This window comes from Kogia breviceps, chromosome 11 (genome assembly GCF_026419965.1).
Source record: "Kogia breviceps isolate mKogBre1 chromosome 11, mKogBre1 haplotype 1, whole genome shotgun sequence".
NCBI classification, from domain to species: domain Eukaryota; kingdom Metazoa; phylum Chordata; class Mammalia; order Artiodactyla; family Physeteridae; genus Kogia; species Kogia breviceps.
This window is the reverse complement of record NC_081320.1, coordinates 2,581,274-2,601,376: the sequence shown is the minus strand read 5'-3', so window position 1 is coordinate 2,601,376 and position 20,103 is coordinate 2,581,274. Positions and strand designations below refer to the sequence as shown.

The window sequence follows — 20,103 nt, the reverse complement described above, 5'->3', positions numbered from 1 at the left end:
ACATGCCGCGGAGCGGCTGGGCCCGTGAGCCATGGCCGCTGAGCCTGAGCGTCCGGAGCCTGTGCTCCGCAACGGGAGAGACCAAAAAAAAAAAAAAAAAAAAAGACCCAATGCAGCCATAAATAAATAAATTTATTTTATAAAAAACAAAAACGGGCAGCCACTTCTCCTGTGGGCACAGACACTTAGAAACACCTAAAGGAGATCGGCTAAGTCACAGACTCAATCAGGGCTGGCAACGTGTGGCTGACAAAGGCCAAGGATGAGTCGGGGGACATGTGATGTCCAAACTCAGTGCGTGAGAATCACTCGTGAGAAGTGGACTAACGGTGGACAGACCAGAGGCTGCCCTGAACCTCTCATCAGAGACCCAAGAGGGTGGGCAAGCACACTTACAGCGAAAGGAAAGTGAGGACCGCCAGTAGCAAAGGGGCGACGGAATCTTAAAAAAAAACAAGACTGAGAAGAGCTGCTGGGGGAACTGGGAGGCAGTTACTGGGGAACGGTAGTAGTCAGGGTTCTCCAGGGAAGCATGGAGGCTGGAAGTCCCAAGCAGCTGACGAGCTGGAGCCCCAGCAGAGCTACTGGGTGGCTCTAGTCTGAGTCTGAAGGCCTGAGAAGCAGGGCGCCAGAGGTTTAAGTTCTAGCTCAAAAGCCGTCAGGCTCAAGATGCTTTAGTCTGAGGCCAGAGCCTGGAAAGGACTGGGTCCCAGCTCCTCTAGCTCAAAAGCCGTCAGGCTCAAGACCCAAGATGAGTTGATGCTTCAGTCTGAGACCAGAGCCTGGAAAGGACGGGGTCCCAGCTCCTCGAGCTCAAAAGCTGTCAGGCTCAAGATGCTTCAGTCTGAGACCAGAGCCTGGAAAGGACGGGGTCCCAGCTCCACAGTGCAGGGCAGGGGGAGTCCCCTCCTGCTCAGCCTTTTTTTTATTCTATCCAGGTCTCCAGCTGATTGGATGAGGCCACCCACTTGGGAAGAGCACTCAGGCTACAGATTAAAATGTTAACCACACAGAGAAACAACCTCACAGACACACCCAGAAATAACATTTTGTGTGGCCCAGTCGGGTCGACACACAATTAACCATCCATCACAAGAGCTAACAACACCGAAATCCACCAGTCGGGAGGAGAGAGGCTGTTCCCTTAACTCACCCCGAAGTCACAGCGCCAGCCTGGACCCGGGCAGACTGGGCTCTCAGTCACTAGGAGAAGGGCTTGCGTGTGCACGTCAGGGAGCTCATCTTCAGGAAGTGACTGCTCAGTGTGTGTGGCTCTGGTAAAGCTGTCCTGAGAAAACCACCCAGGAAGTATCCAATGTCTGTTTCTGCTCCTGGGAGCTCGCAGAACTGGGTATCTCCTGGCGCTGAGTCAGAGCAGCTTAGGGAAGTTACCTGCCAACTCCAGCCCCCTGCTGATAACGAGGCGGCCTGAGCCCCAGAGGCTGGGGAACCCACCCTCAGTGCTGCACAGGCAGAGAACCCAGACCTCCTGAGCCCAGTATGATTTTTTTCAATATCCTGCTGGGTGGGCCCTTTTTGTCTACAATTTAGAGTCTTTTCAGTACTGCAAGTGGTTTAATAACAACCTTGGGTGAAAGTATGCAGACTAAGGCCTCACTGAAATGTTCGGGTGCATCCGCCATAGCTTAGTGGTTAGAACCCAGGCTTCTCAAATTAAGAGCTGCCTGGGGTCAGCTCTCAGGGTCACCATTTCTAGGCTGGAAAACCTTGAGAAAAGTGACCTTGATCTCTCCGTGCTTCAGTGCATCTGTAAAAAACGAGGGTAATATCCAATTTGTAGACACTGCTTCTGATGTGCAGGCAACCCTGCAAGCAGGCCACCATCTTATCTGCCTTTTCCAGCTGTTGAAACTGAGGCACCAAGAGATGAGGTGACTTGGCCAAGACCGCACTCAGGGCTGACGGACGGGAAGGTAGGCTCAGGCAGCCTAGCTCCAGTTCAAGCACAAGGGCTGCCTGCCACGCCTGCCTCGTGGCACGTTCGTACCGGAGCCCACCCCACTCACTGGGCCCGGCACAGCCTGGCCTGTGGTTAAGCCAGCGCAGCCCTCTGCACCAACGCAGCACGCCAGGACAACAGACACTGAAGAAACCCCATTCTATGTATGAACTGGTAAGCCTTAAAAATTCAGGATGAAAAACACTGTGCAGCGATTCACATAGATGCACAATAAAATGTTCTTCACTGTTTGCTTTTATAGGAGTTTAACAGGCAGCCTAGGAATTCCTGTACTTCTCAGACTTGCCCCAAATGTTTTTTAGTTGAAATCACCTTCAGGATACCAAAGCCTCTCCCTCTAACCTATTATTACAAAACACACACAAGCAGGGGTGAGCGCCAAAGGGGTGGGAAGTATTTGGCATTGGTTCTGAACACAGTTCTCCCGGTTGTGAGCCCCAGCTGTGATTTAAGTGCCCCAGTGCAGCTCATTTAACCTGGTTAGGCTAGTGGGAACGGAAACCCAAATGCGTATCCAAAAGTGAAAAGAACTCTCTTCAGTTGTCAATAAAACATTTAACACTCTCTTCCTGCAATTTTAGGTATGTAAGGTATCACACGAGTACAGTTTAAGATTACTACTGTGTTCGTCTAAAACAAGCCCTTTCTTTCCTTTTTTTTTTTTTTTTTTTAACCCTGGTGGTTCAGTAGTTCAGTTTCCCCACGGGTCGATGCCTGAGGCCACCGGCAAGCTCCACTCCTTCCGACCGCAGGGAAAAGCCTGGGCGCCCAGCCCTCTGGGACCACTGGCTTGGTGACCCTCCTCTCCAGGAGGACGACTGCCTTCCTCCCTCCGGGATGGGGCGGGGTCTCTCCCTGCGGGATGGGGCGGGGTCCCTCCCACCCACGGTCCCCCCGGGGTGGCCCAGGTCCCCTGTCCCCATGTCCCCCCACTGCCCAGCACCCCCTCCCCAGATGTCCCCACCGCCCCCGGTTCCCCTGCCCCGGGGTCCCCCTCCGCCCCCGGCGCCCCTGCCCCCCGGCGCCCTGGCCCTGGCCCTGGCCCGGCTGGAGCGCACTCACCGCGCGGCGTGTCGCGGACGGCGGACGGCAGCGGAGGTCCGGGCGGCTGGGCCCGGGGAGAGGCGCGCCCCGCCCGGAGAACCCCGCGTGTCATTTGACCAAATAAGGAGACGCTCGCTGGGCGGCGCGGGCGGCGCTGGCGGGCGGGCGAGCGCCCTGGGCTCCGGGGCGGCGCTGAGGACCCCGGCCCTTTGTTTGCCGCGGGCGTTTCCTCCGTCCTGCGGCGTCGCGGGCGCCGGCCCCGGGCTGCCGCCGGGTCCCGAGCGCGCGGCGGCCCGGCCGCGGAGGGGCGGGGGCGCGCGGCGGAGGGGCGGCCACTTACCGGGTCCGGAGGAGCGGGAGGCGCGCCGAGGACGGGGGTTGCGGAGGGGGACGTCTCCCCGCGGCCCCTCTGCCACCCAGTGAGCCTGCCGGTGGCCGTTAGAACGGGGAAGGCCGGGTCTTTGTCCCGCTGGGGAGGGGAGGGGAAGGACCAGTCGCCCACACTGCAGGCCGAGGGCTGCCCGGACGTTCTGTGGCCCCCTCCGGGCCAGGAAGACCTAGCAGAGGAGGAGAAAGCGCCTCCCACACCAGAGCCCAGGCCCCGAGCCCGGCCTGGGGGCGGTTAGGGGCGGAGAGCTCACGGCGGCGGGAAACATCCTCCGCGTGCAGCCGGGGCGCCAGGTGGGCCAAAGCACCGTGGGCGGGCGGATCGCGTTCAGCATCAGTGGGCCTCAGAGGAGGGACGCTGTCTGATGGCGTTCCCCTCTTTGATGCTCTGTGCCCGTGGTGTTGTGGCGACTCCCCATGGACCTCCACCACGGAATCACAGAACCTGAGCGCCATCCTATTCGCTACCACCTACTGAGATCTAGCTCTACCGGGCATCTCATTGGATTCTCGCCCCTTCAAAGTTAAGGGTTCATAATACCCCCGTTTTATGGCGAAGCAATTTCAGCTCAGAGAGGTTTGCTCAAGGCCTGCTGAGCAGCAGTTATGCCAGCCGCCATCTGACCTGGAGTCTGTCAAGGCCAAGCCCTGTTATCTCACAGAAGAGGAGATGCCCCCAGTCCCGTCAGTTACTCCAGGGCCACTAGGGGCTGAGACTGGCCCCAGAGCTGAGCCCCCAGAACTCTGCCTCGCCTGCTTCCTGCCTGAACCCTGCAGCTTCTCACCAAGAACGGAAGTGTGGGCTCCGGACCTGATTTCCCACCGACAGTCAGAGCAGGCCCTATACTGAAATCCAGGGCAAACTGTGTAGAAAAAAGCCTTTCCCTCTGACAGTTTACCTAGGTATGTTGTCTATTTAGTTGCAAATTACAAAATGATCTCCTAGTTCTCAAATAATGAGCCTAAAGTTTCAGTCTGTAAAAACGAGTTGAAAAAATAATGAAACATTAATTTCTTCAATTATCTTCTTTTCGCTCTCTTTTGGCTTACTTGATTTTATTTTACTTTTTCTTTTAGCTTTCTGAGTTGAATGTTTAATTCATTTAATTTTTAAATTGATAGTTATTTGGTTCTATAAGTTTTCTTCTAATAACTACTTTAGTTATGCCACACAGACTCTGATATGTTGTGTTTTCTTATTTTAAGAAATTCTACAGTTTAATTTTGTATGTTTCCTTTGACCTAAAGGATAGCGGAACATATTAAATGACCCTATGGGGATGTAATCAGCAAAATCGAGACTCTGGAAGCAAATTCACTCAGTTTCTACAGTAATATCACTCAGGAAAAAAAAACGAAAAACAAAAAGAAAGGAGAGAGATGGAGGAGGAAACCAATAGATTAAAAAAAACTTAACCAACTGCAGTGAATGGATGGATCTTACTTAGATTCTGAATCAAAGAACAAACTATTGGAAAAATAAGTTTTCATGAGTCAATCTTGGGAAATGTAACACTAACAAATGGTGACATTAATAAATTAATTTATTTTAGGTATGATAATGAAACTATACACACACATATTTTTAAAACCCTTACTTTTCAGAAATAATACCAAAATGTTTACCAATGAAAAAACATTATGTCTGGGGTTGTTTCAAAATAATCTGGGCTGAAGTATATATATATATATATATATATATGAAATAGTATCAGCCATAGATCAATGGTAATCGTTGAAAGGTGGTAGAAGTTCATGATACTGGTCTCTTTCTTTACTGAATGCTTGAAATATTCAGTAGTGAAAAGAATTTTAATTACAAATGCACATATCGTTTGCCCTTAACCCAGCATTTCCCCTTAAAGGAAATTAACTTACAGGTAGACTTGCTCAAGTGTAAATTCATATACATACAAGAGTAGTCATCGTAGAATTATTTGTAATAGCACAATATTGGGCCATGTTATAGGTTCATCAACTGGGCCTAATTAAATATCACATGGTACATTTTAGAATTATTTCTATATGCAGCTGTCAAAAAGAACGAGGTAAGTATATTTATTAATTTGGCAATAGTAACCCACCATTTGTGTTAATAAGGAAAGGAAGGGGGATGACAATATATACATATAATAGTGGTTGCCTCTGGGTGGCTGGGGGTCAGGAGTACAAGGAAGACTGATTTTTACTGTAAATCCTTTGTCTTTTTTGAAATTTTGAGCTATACGAATCTATTGTCCCTTCAAAAATAAAAATATTTTAAAAGTTAAAGCAACACATGCTCCTTCTTTAAGAAAAATAGGAAACCAGTTTGTTAAACTGAGTTTTTAGAAAGTCAAAAGTGGTTTGCTAGCAAACAAATAGAGGAAGGCGGAATGCATTCTGAGCTTAATAACATATGTACTTTTCTGAACAATTTTAACCAAAGGACAAACTACTAAAAAAATAGTTCACTAGACGTTCTGGGAAAATATATTGTGTAAAGTTCTATCGTACACATCATTGTACAGTTGTCTCTTTGTATCTGAGGTGTATTGGTTCCAGGACCCCTGAGGATACCAAAATCCAAGGATGTTCAAGTCCCTTACATAAAATGGAGTTGTATTTGCATATTACCTCCTGTATACTTTAAATCATCTCTAGATTACTTGTAATATATAAACTATGTAAACAGTTGTAAATGCTATGTAACTAACTGCCAGTCTGGCAAGTTCGAGTTTCACTTTGGGGAACTTTCTGGAATTTTTTTTTTTTTTTTTTTTAATATTTTCCATCTGAGGTTGGTTGAATTTTCAGATGCAGAACCCACTGATATAGAAGGTCAACTGTATTCTCAGGACCTAACTATAGGGCATGGCACATAGTATGTGCTTATTAAATACAGAACTTGAATGAATGGTTGGGTCACAGAAGAATTGTTTAATACGTGACGTCTCTCATTTTGTAATTGATTATTTCATAGTATAGCGGATGGAATACTATAGAAAATATAACTATCTGCAGCAATATAGCTGATCTCTGGAATCAGGCCCAGATTTGAATCCTTGTCCCACCTGTGACTAGCTCTGTGGCCCTGGGCAACCACAAAACCTCCCTAAGCCTCAGTTTGCTCATATGTAAAATGGGCCAATGACATACCGTTTGCAAAATTGTTGGGAAGATCCTTTGACACGCTGCATATACACCGCTTACCACTAGTATACACTTGGTACCTAGTAGGCCCTCAGTAAGTATTCGCTTTTATTCTGTGGGTAAAGGAGAGATGAATCTGAATAAGAAGGAAACGTGAAGGTGGTTAAACAGTACAAACATTTTTTTCAGTTATAAGATAAATAAGTCCTGGGGATCTAATGTACGCCGTGGTGACTAGTTAACGATACTGTGTGGTATACTTGAATATTGTCACAGAGCAGATCTTAAAAGTTCTGTTTACAAGAAAACATTTGAGGTGATGGACGTTGACTAAACTTCCTGTGCTCATCATTTCACAATATATACAAGTCTCAAATCATGCTGCACGTCAGAAAGTAATATAATGTTGTAAATCAATTATACCTCAACAAAGAAAAAGCAGGAAACACAATTCTCATCGGGAAGGATGACAGTTTAGATCCTATTCTAAAGATTAAAAGATGGTCTTTTTGAGGGAAAAATTCTCTGCTATAGATACAAGTCTAGTTCACAGAAGGAAAAAAAAACTAAGAAATTATATTTCCTGGGAGAGGGTTCCAGTGGCAATATTGATGGGTTATCCCCGGCCGTCTAGTTTATTTCAATTCTCCTGAACTTCCTGCACCAGCCAGCACGGCCCTCACGGCTCCTTCCCCTCTTGCTGGGGCTTTCAGGGAGAGGTTCAGGGAGAACAGGAAAGAAGGGAGAGCTTTGTGGGGTGGGCCGGTGTTTCTCCAAGTGACCTGGAACCAGAAGCATTAGGGTCACCGGAAACGTGGCAGAAGAAAAGGTTCTCAGGCCGGCTCTGTGTTTGAACAAAGCGCTCCAGGCAATGCTGATGACTGATAGTGCTTTGAGGTGAGATACCCGCCAGACACTCCCTCTCTGGACTCAGTAATTTACCAGAACCTTCTGCGGGGGCGGGAGTGGGGGTAGGCTAATCACAGAGCAGGCCCAGGGACTCAGATCCAACTGCACGTATCACTGAGGCTGTCGGACACTTGTTGTGAGGGAGGCACGAGGTAGCAGCCTTACAGGGCAAGAAGTTCCAGGCGCCTCTTAGTGATACAGACGCTGAAACGGAACTCGTTCTCCACGGCCCTGAGAGGAGGGCCAGCTGCCCGGAGCGCGGGCCCGCTGAGGACCCCCGTGGCAGGTACCCACGGGTACCGGGGCCTCACCGCCGCCAGGAGGAGACGCTTGGTTACCTTAACCCGCCGTCTCAGCACAGGTCTTCAGAGCACTTTTCTCCCATTGATTGCAGAGAGCATTTCTCACAGGCAGTTCGTTCCACCCACTCCAACCCTGGGCAGGAAGCCGGTGGATGATCTGACCCTGATTCAGAGGTAATCATCCGTAATTGCCTCGTGATTGGAGAGGGAGTGAATGTCTCAGATCACAAGGCTGGCGGGGCTCCCTGGAGGGGAGGGGAGGGGGCTCAGGACACCTGCGGCTCCCTTTTCCTGAAAGCGCAGGAGGCGCTGTGTGGTGCTCACGGAGCAAACGGAAAGAACTTGTTCTCCGTACAGTGGCTCGACGGCTCTCTCGGGAAGGACCCAAGTGGTGTTCCTGTGCCTGGTAGACGTTCAGGAAAAGCTCAGCCCTCACAAAAGACAAACCCTGCCCCTCACGCTCTGGTTTGGAGGGAAGATGCTTGGTTCCTCCTCAAGATGCAGAGTTTCCACGTCCCGTTTCTTTTTTTGTGTGTGTGGTACGCGGGCCTCTCACCGCTGCGGCCTCTCCCGTTGCGGAGCACAGGCTCCGGACGCGCAGGCGCAGCGGCCACGGCTCACGGGCCCAGCCGCTCCGGACGCGCAGGCGCAGTGGCCACGGCTCACGGGCCCAGCCGCTCCGCGGCACGTGGGATCCTCCCGGACCGGGGCTCGAACCCGCGTCCCCTGCATCGACAGGCGGACTCTCAACCACTGCGCCACCAGGGAAGCCCTACGTCCCGTTTCTTCGTGCTCCTTTCCATAAACTTTGACTTACTGGGTGCAAACGGTCGTGTGTAAAACCTCCAAACACATCTGACTTGGACTCAAATCCACAAGCAGCTCCGGGATGCCGGACTTTGCCATCGTTGGTTCCTGCATATTTGAGCATCTGACACAAGTTTGTAGGGTGCCTTTGCTAAGTCAGTAGGAACGGTTCTGCCCGGTGGCTTAACGTCCAATGAAAGGCAGCCGTTCCCACCGCAGCCCCTTTGGATCTGTTTCAGATGAGGAAACGCTGTGCTGTTTCGGATGAAACTCCTTCTACTGTGGGCCCAGAAAAACTCTGCCTCTTGCTTTTTCTTTGGGATCGTTTGGTCTCTGATTCCAGTCCTTTTCTGTAGCAGTCAGTTCACTTCTCTGCTCGCCAGCAGTTTTTTGTGTTTTTTTCCCCCTGTCCAAAATCCATTTAAAGGACACGTAAATGTCCCAGGTCTGTGCAAACCTGGCAAAATCCTGTTTTAAAGGAACCAGGTGTGGGTCCTCTGACGGTCCTTCCTGGCATCCTTGATAAGGGAGCTTTTCATGCCTCACTTATTTCTCAGAGTGTTGATTTGACACCACACTGAAATCGCAGTTACTCTTTGTGAAGTAACTTTATGAGTCAACACTGTAACTTTAAAACCCCAGCATCTCTTCTCCTGGTCACCAAAGTCCTTCTGTACTGTCTCCCCCTAAATCAGGGTCATTAACAGAAAACCTGGCGGTCTAACCAGGAGGAGCGTGGGTGCCAGGACCTCTGATGGAGCAGCGTGGCCACAGGTAACAGACACCCTCAACCTCACCTGACCTGTGAGACAAAGGATGCACCACCTCTCTTCCTACCTTACAGGGTTAAGTATCTCGTTTTGATTCAACTCACTGTTATGGCTAATCAATACTTGAAAGATTTCTGGAATGTCTCCCGTGGATGGTTCTTCACCATGGTGTGGATTTGCATGTGATGAAGAACTGTCTTTTAAATTGATTTACTTTCCTCTAAAAAACAAGTTAAGGACTGCCTTCCACCTATTTCAGAAAGTGTTTTGACACTGGACCCTAGAGGCATGGCAGAGCTTTCTGGAATGGCCAAGCTTCTTCCTACATCATTGCAACAGTGGACTGTTCAAAAACCAGGAAAAGATGTTCTAAAACGTCTGACCTTCAGCCTCTCCTGGCAGTACTCTTTGTCCCTCAAAACATCTTTTAAAATTCTGGGCCATCCTCACTGCAAAAATATTTTCTGGAAACTTCTGCACAGTCAGATGCTGAGCAATTACTCTATAACTGCACCAGATGATTCACGCGCCTCCTGCAGGGATGGACCAGGGGCAAGTTAACCGCCAGATGTCCAAAACATTCATCCAGCTGTCCTGGCATTCAGGTGCTTTCCCCTTCCCCCCTCCCCCCCTCCCTTCCGTTCCTTCTTCCTTCCCTCTTTTCTTTCTTCCCCCTTCTTTTCAGCAGTTTGCAATTCTCTTTTTACATGGCAGGTGGCCTCACCATAACCGGGCTCCTCAACCTTGTTAACCTTCTGTGGACTCAGCTCTCTCTCCCACCATTTTTTGTGGCCTGTCTATTTCCCTACATCGATATTGGTCCCTTGAGTCCCCAGGACTTGCTAAAATCAGCTGAAGGAAACGCTGGAGAGGTTTCCTTTTTCTAAGAGCGCATTTGGAAAGTTACCGGGTCAGGAGCATGGGAACTGAGACCTTTGGCGAGCAGGTCTCGAGGCCCCGCGCACAGGTCCCCCTGCAGCCTGGGAGGAAGATGCCTTTCGTCCTGTGACCTGCTGCACCTCCTCTCCCCGCAAACTCCAGTGTACCCCGTATAACCCAGATAAAGTATCTGGCCTAGGGAGGCTGCGTGGGGTGCCATCAGTAGCCTCATTTTCATCATTCCACGCTGCCTCGTCTTTCGTTCGTTTATAACAACAGAGGAGAGAGTGTGAGCTTCTGGTGGGCCAGGATTGGGACATTTGTTTCTATATTTCACTATTTGCTGAATTCACATCAGGTCTCCTGAAAATGCCCCAAATAATAAAGGGCCCGCCATACACAGGCTCACAGGGGCCTCTTTGCAGCAAACAGATCAGGCCCGTGGTCCCTTTGGGCAGCTCAGTTGTCGGGGCTGTGCGCGGAGATGCAACCTGCAGGCAACCTGAATGAAGCAAAGCGCGAGGGCCTGCGCTTCCAGATGGCCACCCGAGGATCACGCTTCCTGCATTAGCTGGAGGAAGCCCAGGGGTGTGGCATCTGCAGGTACGGACGCTGAAAAGGAGGCTACAGGGGTCAGCGCGGCCGCTCTGGGGACAGTACACCTGCTCTTCCCCAGGGACCAAGGGCGGTCCCTCCTGACCTACTCCTGCCCACACCCCGTACTGGCCTTATTCGTGTCTTTACATAACACTTGGGGCATTTTGATTTCCTGGTAAACGCTTTCAGCAAACTCCATCTGTACAAATGGGAACATACAAAACAAATTCTCCCTCCCACAGAAATCAGCCAGGTTCCCTCCTCCATAACTGTACGAGCCTGGGTTGCAGGCCATCTGTGGGAGCGTCTTCTTGAAATCGGTGGCCTATTTACCAACCAGGACTCTGCGGGAGCTTTGAAGAGGGGCCCCAGCCCTGGAGGAGCGCCTTTGACGAACAGGCCAGGGACACACAGCAGCCCAGACAGGTCCTGTTCACCTCCATCCAGCAGGCTGTTTTCAGGCGGAATCACTCAGAAAGAAAACCGCTGTATTTTCTTCATTCACTTGTAACAGGCAGGAGTTAAATGGGACTCCACGTTGGATGCGTTTCATTGACTTTAACCTTCGCTTTTCGTTGCTTTTGTTATTATAATCATACATAATGGCCTGCCTCAGGGAACCCTGCCCTCCTGGGAAAGGCTGCAGAAAAGAAGACATTAACACATCCCCTCCCCGAGGCTGGTCATTCCAGGAGGTGTTTTGCAAGACTGGCGGCCCTTTTACTTGACTTCCTCACCGCCTCCCCCTCTCTGATTCTGTAAAAGAAACTGGCATCCAGACGCCGATAAGATGGTTTATCGGAGACACCAGTCTGCCATCTCTGCCGGCTTTCCGAATAAAGCCGTATTCCTTGCCTCGGCACCTGGTCTCCGGTTCACGGGCCTGCTGTGCGGCTCATCTTACTGAGGTATAAACATTCCCAAAGGTGGACCAGAGTGATAAACTGGTACTTCCCTAGACCGTGGCCAGCCACACCTGGCCAGAGGCGAGCGTGGGGGCCCGGCAGGTGGTCTGAGAGCCCTTCCTGACTGGGACCTGGGACCTGCCCCCGTTCACTGGCAGAGTGACAGCCTGTGCTTACTAGACTGACACCCTCCACAGGCAGCCGGGGCTGCAGGGGGAGTGGCTGACTTCGGACAGATCCCTCGTGCTCACAGGCACAGGACGCGCAGAGGACACACGTCTCTTTGCTGGAGCAGAGCCGATCAGGTGGGTCGACGGATGTCAGCTTGACGTCCTGATTCATCACCACCGTTACAACAAATGTGTGTGTGTGTGTGTGTGTGTGTGTGTGTGTGTGTGTATGTTTGACTGCTGAGGTGGCAGAAAGTTTTGCAGAGAAAGGTGAGGTGGGTGTGGATTTGGAGCAGGGCCCTGTGGGGCTCCTGGGCGCGAAAGCCTTTCTGTGCCCGCCCCCCATTTCTTGATTACAGGAAATGGGCTTCATTCAGCCTCCTGGACCTTCCCTGAGTTCCAAAGATCAGGTTCAAACAGATGCTAATCAGGGAAGGGAGGGGTTGCAGAGACCAGGGAGGAGCAGTCAGGAAACAATAGCGCAGCCTTGGGGCAGGGTCCTGGTGCCCCTCAAGGGATACACAGGCAACAATATCTTTGAGCTGTTTTGCAGACACTGAAACCCCCTCCAGGTGGGAGAAGTTAACTGTCTGCTGCTCACAAGCACGGAGACCCCAGACGGGTTGGGAAGGTTGATGATGCCGACTCCCGATGACCTCACCACCAGCCAATCAGAAGAGTGTCCACGAGCTGACCACGCCCTCTTTGAACCATGACTATGAAACTCTTCACGACCCCCTCCAGGGTGGGACACACAGTGTTGAGGGCATTAGCCCGCTGTGGCCCCTTTTGCCTGGCAAAGCAATAAAGCTATTTTTTACTACTTCACCCAAAACTCTATCTCCAAAAATTAATTCGGTGTCAGGATACAGAGGCCGGATTCGGCTTGAGATTCAGACTCCGTCTGTGCAGATTCCTGGCTTCCCCTTTCCCCCTGAAACCCCAGGAGGTGAGGCGGTGTGAGGTGGGCTCTGCACCCCCGGTGGGGCGGGGAGAGCAGAGCACGGGTGGGAGCCCGCGGCAGCTGCCGTCACGGGGTGAGGGGGGTCCCTCCCGGTGGGGCCAGAAAACAGCTGGAGATGGTGGCAGGAAAGGCCTTGGGACATAGTGAAGGGGCCACAGGGGCCTCCTGGGAAGGCTGCACGGAGGGATGGTGTTGGCAGGAAAGACAGAGATGGAAGTGAGGGAAGGAAGGAGGGAAGGTGGTGAGAACAGGTGACAGAGAGCTTCCGCTGGGGAAGCTGGGGGTGGCTGCTTTGGCTGCTTAATTGACGCTGGCAAATAAGGCCACCGTTCACCAGTGATGCCTGGCACTTGGGGTGGTTTCCGGGGAAGAAGCTGAAGTTATTACCCCCAAATCTCCCTACCCCTTAGCTTCACACTCAGCTCCAGCCATCCCAAGCGAGGCCAGGACACTAAGCCCAGCAAGATGGCGGCCGAGGGCGGGGGAAGGGGCTGAGACCTGGCAGTCTGGATCAGCCGCACGTTCCTGGTGAGCTTTACATCTCTGTTGGACGGAGTGGCTAGTGCAGCTGTGTGGGGGGCTAAGCAGGTTTGATGGCCCTTGGTCCGCTCTTACAGAGGCCTGCTCAGAACCCTAGTAAATTATTTGATATTATCGTTTAACGCCTATCAAGGCTCTTTGTCTCAGAAAGAGGAGGCAGAGAGGGGACTTAAAAATCCACCCTGCGGCATCTCAGGTCTGTTCTGGCCTCCCCTGGAGTCTGGAGCCGCCTGGAGGAGCCCGGGCTGCGCTCGTCCCTGGAGCGGGTTACTCAGCGAGCCTCGCGGAGCCTCCCCGGAGCGGGTTACTCAGCGAGCCTCGCGGAGCCTCCCCAGCAGCTCTGCCAGGAGGACAAGCCAACTCCTGCCTGGTTCGTGCCACGGGGCCCGAGGCCAGGTTAACCCAGGGGAAGGGACATTCCAGGGGGAGAGGAACACCAGGAGGCTGGTGGTTACCAGGCTGGGAGGTAGGGCTTGGACCCCGGACTACCACCCCCACCCCCACCCCCCGGCGAAGCTGAAAGCAGAGTCTGTGATTTGGGGGCTGGGAGGCCGGACCAGCAAGAACAGGAGAGCAGGAGGGCTTTGTCCTCCCATGGAAGCAGCTTGTCAGCTGGAAGGAGACCCAGGGCAGCTTTATGGCGAATCCTTCACCTTCTAGCACCCTGGCCTGTCTACCCCCTTCCACGGTACTCACTGTAAGCAGGCATCTGCCCCAGGAAGGGAAATAACCCCAAATATCTGCAGGGTGGGTGATTTTCTCCTCTTGGCATCTGGAGAGTCCAGGGCCGCTCTCGACAAATGGAGAGGAGAGGGTTAAGCTGAATGTTAGTCTGCGTGACTCCATGGCAGGGCCACGGCCACTTTAACTGGACATCCCTGGCAGGCCAGCCCTCAGCAGATGCTGCTCTGAACGGCAGTAAGCGACCTGCTGGCAGATGCATGAGGACAAGGCCTTTTGAAGTCTGTTCTCACTGCTCATCTCTGGGAGATGTCATGCATTCCCCCGCGAGTTGACGCTGGTGTCTGAAACCAGCACTTTGGATGGTCTTCCTAAGACCAGGATGCCTTCTGGGCACCAGGAGCCCGAGGGCGGAGTGTGGGATGCCCATCTTCTTGTATCGGCTTGTGTTTCTGCGATGCTGGCATCCACACAGGTGGAAAGAAATGCTGAGAGGCTTAGGTGAGGAGCAGTGAAACGAGCGATCCTTTCAGACAAAAGTTAACAGCGCTACAAAGCTGAAGGCAGGAGGTGAGTATTTAGAAAATTTAGGTGATGGATACGCTTGGGTATCTCAGGAAGCGACATGCTGCGTGTTTGTTTATTTATTTATTTTTGGCTACGTTGGGTCTTTGTGGCTGCGCGCGGGCTTTCTCTAGTTGCAGCGAGCAGGGGCTACTCTTTGTTGCGGTGCGTGGGCGTCTCATTGCGGTGGCTTCTCTTGTTGCGGAGCACGGGCTCTAGGCGCATGGGCTTCAGTAGTTGTGGCACGCGGGCTCAGTAGTTGTGGTGCGCGGGCTCTCGGGTGCAGGCTTAGTCGTTGTGGCGCACGGGCTCAACTGCCCTGTGGCATGTGGGATCTTCCCGGACCAGGGATCAAACCCGTGTCCCCTGCACTGGCAGGCGGATTCCCAATCACTGCGCCACCAGGGAAGCCCTGACACGCTGCATATTAAACCAACCTCAGGTAAGATGTCACGGGACCAGTACATAGAAGGATTTTATTTTAATATTTCCAAGTTCCATTTCATCATTTACAAAACATTCACCATTTTGGCCCTGAACCCATGGCTTGTTTATTAAATCCTCATGAAATGTAAAGGGCAGGGCAGGCTTGGGGGGGAGAAGTAATGTGAACCAACATAAAAGAATTCCAAATGGGCCTCTAGGGGTACAAACATGCACATTAATATCATCACTTTAGATATTTAAACTCATTCACTTCAGTCAATAAAACTGATCCTAAAATTAAGGCAGTCTGACACCCAATATATCTTAAACTGTAGACAAAATTAAAGGACATTAGCATAATTTCCTGGTATTACCTTTGAGGTAAAGTTTAAATGGGTAACTTTTAAAAATAAACACAAATTATCACTCTAGAAAGAGTATTATCCAATATCAATGCTGTCACATTTAGAGCAAGTTTTTAAAGAAAACTCAGTGTCATGTGTAACATTTCTTTCTCAATAATTCATTTGGAACACAACTTACTAGCCCTTGTCTGTTATTCCTGGCTTGAGTTAGAATCTTTTTTCCCTACTTACCCAGAATTCTAATCTTTGAAATGAAACAGTTGTGCCTGGAACTTGGCACTATTTTGATATTAAAAGCTCAGATGACATCCTTCTGAGAGCAATTGGCTTGAAAAGGATGTGCAAGAGGAAGTTATCAGGCAGGAACTTGCTGTTTGCTGAGTGAGTCATCCTCACCAAGCCACTGAGATGAATAAAGCTCGGGCCATTGCTCCCAGAGCTTAAAGTCTAGCGCGACCGGAAGGGAGGTTGCCAGCTTGGCAGAGACGAAATCCCAATACCATCGGTCAGGGTTAAGATATAGAAAGTGTATCCCACCCCTGGGTATATATTCATAAGAGGTGAAAGCAGAGTCACAAAGGAAACATTTGCACTTGCATGTTTATAGCAAAGTAATTCACAACAGCCAAGAGATGGCAGCAGCCCAAGTATTCATTAGTGGAGGAGTAGATAAACAAAATATGGTGGATATAAATGGCAGAAGATTATTCAGTCTTAAAAAGGAAGGGAATCCTGTTCATCACAGGATCCAACACGGATGAACCTTAAGGACATTATGCTGAGTGAAATAAGCCAGTCCCCAAAGGACAAATGTTGCATGATTCCATTTATATGAGGGACCTAGAGGAGTCAAATGTATAGAGACAGAAAGTAGAAGGGTGGGTGCTGGGGGCTGAGAAGACAAGGGAGCAGGGAGTTGCTGTTCAACGAGTATAGAGTCTCAGTTTTGCAAGAAGAAAATGTTCTGGAGATCTGTAGCACAACAGTGAATATACTTAACACTACTGAACTGTACACTTATAAACAAAGATGGTTAAAAAAAATTACGGAAAAGTGCAAGTGTAGAAAGTGATGGGAACACGAGAAAAGCACTTAGCCCAACCTGAGGGTCTCTAATTATGAATTTTGTGTGTCAAGTTGGCAGGGCCTTGGGATACCCACATATTTGGTTAAACATTATTCTGGGGACTTTTGTGAGGGTGTTTTGGGGTGTGATTAGCATGTGAATCTGTAGAGTACAGCAGATTGCCCTCCCTAATGCGGGTAGATCCCACCCAAGGATCTCTCTGCAGAGAACAAAAAGGCTGACTTCGGGCTCCCCTGGTGGCACAGTGGTTGGGAGTCCGCCTGCCGATGCGGGGGATGCGGGTTCGTGCCCCGGTCCGGGAGGATCCCACGTGCCGCGGAGCGGCTGGGCCCGTGGGCCGTGGCCGCCGAGCCTGCGCGTCCGGAGCCTGTGCTCCGCAGCGGGAGAGGCCACGACAGTGAGAGGCCCGCGTACCGCAAAAAAAAAAAAAAGAAGATTACATTCAACGTGGACTCTGAAACCACATCAATACACTTTTCATATTCTTTTCCACTAAAAGCCATTTGGTCTGTCTTGAACTTTAAGTGGATCTCCTACTTACTGGTTATTCTGTAATATTTAGAAATACTGGTTCTGTCGCTCTTCCAAATCACGTCTGCTGGTACCACCACACATCTGGTCAGTAAAGCCCTTCTGTGTTGGGGAGGTGCCAAAGCCCACGCCAGCAGGGCCCGGTTTCCCGGTGTCACCCCCTGTCAGGGGCTGGAAGGGTGGCCTGCTCCACGTGGGGCCCTGTGGTCACAGTCCTGATTAGGCCCAAGTGGCCTGTGGCTCTGTCACGGGGTCCTGCTCTGCTCAGGGTCACAGGCCAGGGTGACCCCGGGGAAGGAGCGCTGGTCACAGGATGCTGGCTGTTGGGTTGGAGGGTCCACAACTGCTCCACGGAAAGCCCAGTGCCTGAGGTCAGAAAGCAAACGCGTTCTAAGCAGCAAGACGCGGGCATCCCTTGGCATGACCTTGATGTCTGCCGTGAGGTCAACGCATCTCCCCTGCAGAGGGCTCGGCCCTGTGCCAGCCTTGCAGACAACAGTCCTGCCGTGGGGACTCAGCCCTCTCAGATCTGGTTTTCCAGATTGGTTTCTTTGATTTAATAGGAACGACATTTCTAGTTCCTCACCACGCTATTTTCATACTTAGAGCATGTTCAGTACTGCATCTTTGCCTCCCCTGGGGTCCTGCCTGTGGCTGAGCTGAGGGTCAGCCCGGAGGACTTGCCCAGGAAAGAGCGAGTGGCCAGCTGCACACGAGCGGGTCGCCCAGCATGGGGCTCGCTCAGCAGCGATCTAGGCCACGATGAAGGTCGGAAAGGAAGAGTCACAGTGAGAAGAACCTGTTCTGGTTTAAGGACGTGTTGTTTTGCTTGTGTTTGTGACTTGTTTGCTTTTTTGGTTTGGGATTTTAAAATGGTGTCATTGGTAAGAATAACCAACTATAATAATTCCTGGCTTTCCCAAACCGGGGGCAAGATGGACGTGGACGTGGAGATCAATGTCATGTGTGGACACGTGCGGGAATGGCCAGGGCCAGTAGACGGATAGTTGCTGCTCCTCAGAGAAGACAAAGCCACTGAAGAAGCAGAACTGTGATGGAACAGTGGGTCACAGACACGGACAGACTATTTTTTCTTTTTTTTTTGATTTACAGTTTCCTCGTGGTTTGATTTACTTTTTCATCACAGGATTAAAGGTCTAGATTAGACATGAAGCTACAGACTGAACCACCAGCCACTGAACTACATCAAGACTATTAAAATAAATGTTCTGCCAATATTTTTTTGGTCCAAACAGATGGTGACTTATCTCTGACAACGAAATGTCCCAGATGAAAGAAGTCTCAGTGACATTGAACACGGCCTGCAGTTTAATACAGCCACCAAATTATGTCTTTGGGGGTGATTTTTGTGTCCTCTTTATTTGATGATTGATTGATTGATTGGTTGAGAAAACAGTTGTCTGGATCAGTTATACTGTGGGTTGCATTGGTCAAGATACCAAAATCTCTGCAGTGTGACTTTTTCATTCTGATTTTTCCACTCGGTAGACACCGTGTCCCTAAAATGGCTAGGGAACCATGGTGAGGACTTCGGTATCAGAGTGTTGATTTTCTCTGTCTCTTGTTTCTTGCCTTTTCCTGCAGCTCAGACGGGCCTGACTCAGGCAGTGGTGTCCCGGGGGCCCCGCTTCCCTCCCCATCTCTGATCTCTGCCCCCAGAGAAGTGAGGATGCTTCTGTATTTTTCCCCAGAACTAGGTAGTTCCTGACACCCAGATGCTAGGAGGGGTCAAGGGAGTGACAGGGCTCCAACACAGGCCACGGCCCAGCTCACTGAAGACTGGAAATTGTAGCTCAACTTTCAATCATTCAGAAGCCAGGTGAAGATTTCAAAAGCGTATTTCATGACAACGACCCTTGACAAATACAATTATCTGCACCTTAGAGAAGAGGTGAGGAAGTGCTTGCTGGAGCCCCGGGATAAGTCCACCATGTGTCTCTGCAGCGGGAGGGCTGTTTATCTCTACATCCTGCTGCTCCTCCAGCGAAAGAAGCTGCCTCCTCTGCGCAGAGGGGCCGCAGCATCGATCTCTTCCACGTGCATGCAGTGTTTTACCAGCTGCATTTGTCAAAGTCCCCTGGGCTCTTGGAAACATACGCTCTCTAGTCCCCTGAGGAAGAGGGAAAAGAGAAATTCCCTGCCTTCTGAAAGGTGATACGCTCTCTGTCTCAGCCACTTCCCGCAATCCCCAACACCCGCCCCCAACCCCAGCAAAAGTCAGCATTCATTTTTGAGATCGAAAAGCAATTGCATCTCAGTTGCCTGAACCAAGAGACAGAGCTCCATAATTCAAGTCAAAAGTAACCAAAATCAGAATGAAAAACACATGGCCAAGAATGGAAACGGCACGTCTATTAAAATAACCTTCGCAGTTTGCTTTCTCTCTCCCGCCAAGACGTCCTGCTCCCTTCTGCTCTACACGGGGGCCCCTCTTCTCCCTTCCCCTGGCCAGCAGTCGCCAAAGGCAGCCTTTGATGTGGCAACCAGTGGGCAGCCCCCAGCCCCTCGGCGGCGAAATTACAGGAAGAGGCTGCAGGGCTGCAGAGACCATGAAACAATGCGGAAGGGGCTGGGCCCTCGGGCTGCGGTGTTGTTACTTATTTCGGGCCCCAGCAGGGAGGTGAATTAGAGCAGAACAGGCACTCGTGCACCTCCACGGCCAGGCGCGAGTGGCGCTGCAGGGGAGATGCTGCGGCGGGGGTCGGGGTGGGGCGGTCTAGCCTTTCCCCCAGAGCTCTGCTGACGCGGCTGTCTCCCTCTTGGATGAATGGCACAGGTTGTGTTTTGGCCTTTTGTTTCCCTTTTCCTTTTTCCACGAAGACTCAACATTTGTAGAGCTGATCAAGTAGGAAAGCATTTCATGGGCTCCTGCCTTAAGGAGGGCAAAGCCATCTGCAGAGAGAGAAGAGGATCTGAGGGGGGCTCATAGGCGTCAAGAGGACCCAGGAGAAAGGGAACCCGCACATGTCGACAGCAGTGCTTCCAAGTCTTTGACAGCAACGCAGACTAGGAAGTACATTTTTACATCCCCACGGCTTCCC

The 20,103-nt window shown here is 51.0% G+C and overlaps 1 protein-coding gene across 16 annotated transcripts in view; it reads right to left on the bottom strand.

The window, feature by feature from the left end:
- FHL2 (four and a half LIM domains 2) overlaps positions 1-20,103 on the bottom strand; it is a 110,336-nt gene that overhangs the window by 34,156 nt on the left and 56,077 nt on the right. Inside the window, exon 2 of one of the 16 annotated variants that reach the window (XM_067007015.1) lies at positions 6,551-6,657. The exons of 7 other annotated variants lie outside the window; for them this stretch is intronic. In XM_067007015.1, coding sequence (XP_066863116.1) covers positions 6,551-6,591 — 41 coding nt within the window. In that variant the 5' untranslated portion in view covers positions 6,592-6,657. Of the gene's footprint in view, positions 1-1,153; positions 1,284-3,043; positions 3,305-3,365; positions 4,195-6,550; positions 6,658-14,083; positions 15,268-20,103 lie in introns of those variants that run through there. 8 more of the 16 variants (XM_067007020.1, XM_059079548.2, XM_067007021.1 and 5 more) reach the window with 8 other exon arrangements.